Here is a 7,255-nt window from a genome sequence, read left to right as displayed (position 1 = left end):
ACTGAGGGTGTGAAGCCCCTAGAATGTCGGGGAGACCTTAAAAGGACCTTTGTTACCCAGCCAGTCGCTCAGCTCACTGAGTGTGATATGTTCAATGACAGGCCCAGAAAGAGCTGCCTCCAATTAAATTGATGGAGATGATAGATTTTGTTTTGGGGGGTCATTGTTCTTGATGAGGTTATTTTGGGGCATGAAGTGTATGAGATGAGATTTTTTTTTTTTTAAATTGCAAACTGCAATTTTATTAACACTATTTTTCTTTCAAACCAAGTCTTCATGCTGACATTCCCAGTGTTGGGAGGCACAAATACCATTAACCATCTTCATTCTTTGCATCACCAAGGAGTTCTTTCCCCGTCTTGTTCTGAAGGATGAACAAAAGTTGAGGTGTACGTTTCAGAAGATAAACTGCTGCATGAAGGCCCCCTATGTTCACCCAGACAGTATGTACCTTCCGCCAAACATGTCCCATTCCAGATAATGCCTTGGTAAAGCATTTCTTGTCCTGAGTAAGTAGTGCAGCTCGGCCTGTCCCTGGTTTACAGACACGGCTCATCTCCCGTAGGCAAGCTGGATAAAGGTTCCAGTTTCTCTTTTTGGAGCCCATCCTTTTTCCAAATGGCATGTCTGTCACAATAATGTCCACAGAGCCAGTTCTCAATGGCAGATTGCAGATATCCCATTGAACAGCATCTATGGGCAAGCTCCAGGACACTTTGCCTTCTTTAATTTGGCTCTTGGTCAATAAAGATGAGATGTTATTTGCTGCTCTATTCACAGCCAACGGATTATTATCACCAGCAATATGATAACAGTTAGACCATTCAGTAGCCCCCTCTATTGGTATTGCTCCCGTTCCACACATCGGATCCACAATTATATCAGTAGGTTGAGGAGCACAGAGCCTAAGCATCCCATAGGCAAGAGTAGATCTAAGAGTTGTAGGTCCAAAATGTGTGATATTTCTTCGGTGGAGACTCTCTTCTGTCAATGCAATGCCCACAACAATTTCATTATCATGGATGTTCAAAAGAACCTCCACATCAAAGTTGGTCATGTCAGCCTTCCACTTAAAATAATCTTGAACAGCACCCCCAAAATCTCTTGCAGCCTCATTTGAGGAAAAGCAGTGTTTCTCTCCTGCCCGGTTGCACGTGACTCTAAACTTCAGCACTTTAGGATGAGTTTCTTCTTTTTCATCCTTCTCGTCTTTGGAAGATGCCAAATCATCACCTACTAATGTTGATATCTCTTCCTTGATGGCTGGATTTTCATAATAGTCTAAGATATGGGAATCTAAGGTATTATTAGTGAATCCTTTTTTATCCTCTTTCTCATCTGTTTTGTCTCCTTGTCCATTATCAATCTTTTCTCTACCTGAATTCTGATTTATCTTTTTGCGCTTTGTTTTTTTTTTCTTGAAGCTGGTGTTAATTTTCCATACTTTTAAAGGGTCTGACCATGGAAGCTTCCCAGCCAGTTCTTCAAAATCCTTGAGAACTTCTTCCTTTGTTTCTTTGAACTGGTAATCTTTAAACTCCTTAACAACCACAAATAAGTTATCAACTGATCTCAGACAATGAACCTGAGCCAGACTTTCCACTGAAATGTCAAAATATATCTTGCCCCGGTCTTTGCTGATTTTGCATGATGACCCCAATTTCTCTCTCACTTCATCTGCAGCTGTTTGCTCAAAACCAGTAGGTACAGTGGCTCCAATAGTGACTTGGAGGTGCTCAGACTCACTTCTGGGACCACTTTCTGTCACTTGATTAGCCCTCCAGTTCTCATGAAGGTTCACATCCAAGAGCTGCTTAGTGGCTTCTTGAACATCAGACATGTTGGCAGTGCTTCAAAGATGCTGACAGTCCCGGCCACCAGCGTAGACCTTTTCACTCCGGCTCCCCGCCAGACACAGCGCCGAGATGAGATTTAACATAAGAGAAAATTTAAGAATACTGTTAAAACTCTCAAAATCTCTTAACTTCTTCTTCTTCTTTTTTTTTTTTAAAGTTTTTATTTATTTGATGGAGAGAAACAGCGAGAGAGGGAACCCAAGCAAGGGGAATGAGAGCGGGAGAAGCAGGCTTCCCGCTGAGCAGGGAGCCTGATGCTGGGGCTCCATCCCAGGACCCCGGGATCATGACCTGAGCTGAAGGCAAATGCTTAACGACTGAACCACCCAGGCACCCCCAAATCTCTTAGCTTCTTAAAAGCTATCTAATTAATGTCTGGAGACTGATTATACCACTGTGTGGGAATAATTTTCCTAAAATATTCTCACTCTTGTGTTTATAGTGTTACGTGAGACTGTTTATTAACATATCTTTTGGGATTTGCTGTCATAAATACCAGAAACAACAAAGTAGTTGTCTACTACCTAGTTGATGTGTTCTTTGATAATATGTTCAGACGTTTTAAGGCTTCCCATATCTTATATGTTCCTGAAATAAAGATGGTTTCTTTATTAAAATTTGTTATACCCATTTTTATTTTTATTGCACGCCACCTTATTTTGAAACAGTATCATGACAGGGAATTAAGTACTTGGGCAATTTCAGATTTTAAGTCCAAAATGGGGTCGTTTAACCTGGGCATATATACCTGGCGTTGTCTATAGTTGCACTTCAAGGCAGCTGGGATGTCCCTATAATTGCATACAAAAATGCATGCCTTTATGCTTTTTTCCAAACAAAGAGCTTTCACCTGGTTATTCAAAACTGAGAAAGATTGTTCTTACTAGGGCTTAATTTTTTTCTTTACCTTATTTTGTTCTTTTTGTCTTAGCAGGGTAGCTCTCCACCATTAACCTAGTTTGCTGGTCATCCATAATCACTTCTGGTCACCAGAGTCTGTCACCCTACTGTTCCCTCAAGGGACATTTGCAGACTCTCCTCTCCAGAAGTCTTGGCTCAGTCTTGCTCTGATCTTAGTTTCCATCACTGCCTACTCCTTTGGCACATCTTTGTTTGCATCATGGCCTGTACTCACCTGGATCTAGACATTTCTGTTTTGCTACAGGTGAAAAAAAGATAGGAACACTGCTTTGTGAGCTTGAAGTTTTATATAGTTTGGATACATTTAGTGTCTTTTTTTAAAAGATTATTTATTTATTTATTATTTGACAGACAAAGATCACAAATAAGTAGAGAGGCAGGTGGAGAGAGAGGAGGAAGCAGGCTCTCTGCTGAGCCAAGAGCCCGATGCGGGGCTCGATCCCGGGACCCTGGGATCATGACCTGAGCCGAAGACAGAGGCTTTAATCCACTGAGTCACCCAGGCGCCCCATTTAGTATCCTTTTTAAATAAAAAAAAAAGTATATTTTGTATTTATATTGCAAAGTTCTTTGGGTCTTTAAAAGAAAATTTTAAAGAAGAAATCTAAAAAGGGAGCCAATAGGCAAAGCAGTTAGACAGCAGATCTGCCTGTTAGGAAAATAATCCATATTTATGGTACGTTCTTCAGAAGAAAACTCCTTTCTGAACACGATAGGCTGTTATATTCTTTTGCAACATGGAGGTAAAACTGTGATTCTACCCAGGCACCCAGCTGTAGGTCTTCTGTAGTAATACTGTTTCTGCTAAAACAAGTAGTAGTGTAGGAAATGTGCATATTAGTGGATATGTGTGTAGTAGATATGTGTGCTTTCTTCCTCAGCGTCTCTCTCTCTCTCTCTCTCTTTTTTTTTTTCCAAAGATTGTATTTACTTACTTGACAGAGAGATCACAAGTAGGCAGAGAGGCAGGCAGAGAGAGGAGGAAGCAGGCTCCCTGACAAGCAGAGAGCCCGATGCGGGGCTTGATCCAGGACCCTGAGATCATGACCTGAGCCAAAGGCAGAGGCTTTATCCCACTGAGCCACCCAGGCGCCCCTTCCTCAGCATCTCTTCCTCCTTTGTCTGATGATACACCCTAAATGTCCAATTCCACGTCCTCCTCTACTCTTCATCCCCATGGTTTGAGTGAGGTTGACACTATGGCTGATTCATAAATCCATCAGTGTACCCATCCCTCTGGTCGCAGTGTGGCTCAGTTTAAGAAAAAGAGAGGCACATCCTGGACTTTTGTTTAGCTACTGGAAGAGACAGATAAACTTTCTCTACCCAAGTTTCTTTGTCTTTTCCCCTGGAACTGCTTCACGGGTCTTGCACCTTCAGGGGAAAACCCATCAGAGAATAAAGTCAACACATGGAGGGGAGCAGGGCTGAGTGGAGAGAAACAGAATAGTTTCCTCAGAGTCCTGATACTATCTTTTAAGCCTCTGTATCAAACTGTCAAACTACACCTGAAGCTAGACTTATTCATGGATTATTTAGTTAGGTATGTTGGGCATTTCCTATTTTTCTTCGTAAGTCAATTTAATGTAAGTTCTCCATGTACCACGGATGGAGTTCTAGATGATGTATGAGGGCTGGATTTTGGCTAAAGAGTGAATTTCAAAATATTTTCATCTTCTGGAGTCTCACTTTCCCATTCCTGCACTGCTTTTTGATGCTTTTGTCCCCATGGCACCCAGGACATCTTAGGTCACTCCCAACTACCCAGAGACCCCTACGGTGGTGATCTCATAGGTCTGCTCTTTCTGACAATGCTGAAGTATCCCGGCCTTACTAGAGCTTCTTTCCCATAACCTGGCTTATCTATTAATCAGTACCTTTATCTCACCATCTTACTTGCTGATGAAGTCATGTGACATACTAGTTTATGCTATAGAATTAATAGTGGGAAATATGTTGGTATAGATTCTTATTAAAAATCATGTACTCTTTTTGAGGAAGCTCAGTGTCTTAACCCAAAATAGGTGAGCTTTTTAGTCTTTGTGATAAACATACAAGGGAGAAATCTTATTGATTTAGAAAGTTTGATGGTTTTCATCAGTCTACTTGTAGGAATAACATGATCAAAATATCTTTGAATTAATATTCTTAAAAGACATCTGAGAACTTACCTAGCTGGATTGTGGGGAGGCAGTCTAAGATAAAGAACCAGAGCCGGAAGGTTTATAACTGTAGTGCAATTGCAGTTTCTATTTTATCCTTTTCTCAGAGCTAGTGTTGGTCTGTGAGGGAAACCAAGGCATAAACATGGAGGAAAGGACCTTCTTGTCTGCTGAGCATAGCCTGGGCTATTCCAGAGGTCTCTGCCATGAATGCTGCTTTGTAGAATGTGAGCGAACATCAGTGAGCTGTTCATTCTACTTTCTTGCCACACGAATAAAACTGATCCTTTCTTCCGTTGAACAGGAAGGAAATCAAGGTATAAATTAATGAGGGAGTTCATGAGAGAGATTAAATTTTTGTTTAAATGCTTCTTTCTGAAACTAAAGCCTCCTAGAACTGATAAGAACTCTTCACTCCACTTCCTCCTGTGGTGGTAGCTTTATTTTCAGAGTGCTGGGGTATTTTCTCCAACCACTTTCCTTAAGTGTGTTGCATATTTGAAATCTCAGGCTACAGACGTTCAAAAATGTTATCCCCACTGAGTTGCTCGCTGGATAACCACCTATTCCTTCTCATTTTGAAGATTCAGATTGTTTTTCAGCAAAATTGGCCAAATTGAAGTGAGTTCAGTTTGCTAAATTACTGTAGTTGATTAGCTCCTTATTTCAGCACAGGTTCCTATTCCTGTGGAAACAATAGGCTCTACTAGAGTCCTTGTTCGGTGGAGCTGCCCGCCCCCAAAACTGCTGTATTCCTCTGGATAACCAATCAGTCGGATTTCACTGTTGTAAGCTAGCAGGGGAAATCAGTTGATCTATTCTGCCCTTTTCATTTTACCAATTCATGAAATATTTGCAAGGGTCAAATAAATTAATTTCTCTAGTTCAAACAAAAATTTTCAAAGCTACCTTGTTAAGAAATAATAGAAGGTATTTTAAAATGTCATTTTCAAGCCCATCAAAATATAGATGGTGTTGTGTCAGACATTATTCAGAACAGATTAATAGCAGTTTTTTACAACTTAAAAACTCACTGGCAGATCTGTTTTTAACATAAGGCATTCATCTTGGTTTTTGTTCACTAGTGTGATCTATCTGTGCTTTTGAAGATGTTGATTCTTCTCTATGTTCCAGCTATTTTAAAATCTAAAGTTCTGTTTGATTATGTAGAAAAGAAAGACATTCCTCCCTTTCAATGCCAATTTTTTAATTCTTTTATAGTTTTAAAATTAATTGGAGGAATATTATTTTATGATTAAAAATACCATAATATTTGTGCTAGAATTTTGTGTAATACAGAATTTTGAGAAATCAACTAGAAACATGATACTGAAAATTTTGCTTAGTAATTTTTCTTCATGAAAGCTAAATTATCCTAATGGCTACCATTTTATTTATAGCCAAAGAATAATATATAAGAATTTTGTTTTGTTTTGTTTTGTTTTTTTTAGTATTTTTTTTTCCAATTTATTTATTTTCAGAAAAACAGCATTCATTATTTTTTCACCACACCCAGTGCTCCATGCAAGCCGTGCCCTCTATAATACCCACCACCTGGTACCCCAACCTCCCACCCCCCCGCCACTTCAAACCCCTCAGATTATTTTTCAGAGTCCATAGTCTCTCATGGTTCACCTCCCCTTCCAATTTACCCAAAAGCACATACCTTCCCCAATGTCCATAACCCTACCCCCCTTCTTTCAACCCCCCTCCCCCCAGCAACCCACAGTTTGTTTCGTGAGATTAAGAGTCACTTATGGTTTGTCTCCCTCCCTATCCCATCTTGTTTCATGGATTCTTCTCCTAAGAATTTTGTTTTTAAAGTTTTTCTACTTGCCACAAAGAACTGTTAAGCCATATCACCCAGCCAGCTTTAACATGGCCGTATAGTTTTAATCATGGGGAAAAGCAGGAGAGATACAGAATAGGAATCTCCTGTTTTAACAGTATATTTTAAGTATATTTTAAGAATATATTATATTATTATATTTAATATAATGCCACTTTAATAACATACAAAAACAAGAAACATAAAAGAGTTGGTAAGCCAATATTTTTAGCAAGGGAAATAAACACAAATTTCAGGTTAACAATGATTTCTCATAAAAGTGAATGATGGCAGGAACTCCAGAATTAGTTTTTGAGAGAGAGATAAAGATAAAAAGATCTTACTGTTTTTAATGCCAGGTGATAAAATAATGGCATAATCAAATGTAAGTTATGGTGGTATAAGAAAAGTTCATGTTTCAAGTTAAACTCAGTGGGTCAGAATAGGAAATTTTAGATGTTGGAAAAATTCATAAAATGATTGGTAAA

At 39.3% G+C, this 7,255-nt stretch overlaps 1 protein-coding gene across 1 annotated transcript; it reads right to left on the bottom strand.

Annotated features, from left to right (window-relative positions):
* Nucleotides 1–210: 210 nt before the first annotated feature.
* Nucleotides 211–1,897, bottom strand: LOC122905526 (THUMP domain-containing protein 3-like). Its single transcript, XM_044247089.1, is given in 2 exon segments — nt 211–382; nt 385–1,897. Coding segments are annotated over 2 exon segments (1,503 nt in total). The 5' UTR covers nt 1,841–1,897; the 3' UTR covers nt 211–335.
* Between the last annotated feature and the right edge of the window lie 5,358 nt (nt 1,898–7,255).

The sequence above is a fragment of the Neovison vison genome, chromosome 4 (assembly GCF_020171115.1).
Source record: "Neovison vison isolate M4711 chromosome 4, ASM_NN_V1, whole genome shotgun sequence".
Lineage (NCBI taxonomy): Eukaryota > Metazoa > Chordata > Mammalia > Carnivora > Mustelidae > Neogale > Neogale vison.
Note: the sequence above shows the minus strand (reverse complement) of the source record. Positions and strands in the feature narration are given on the sequence as shown.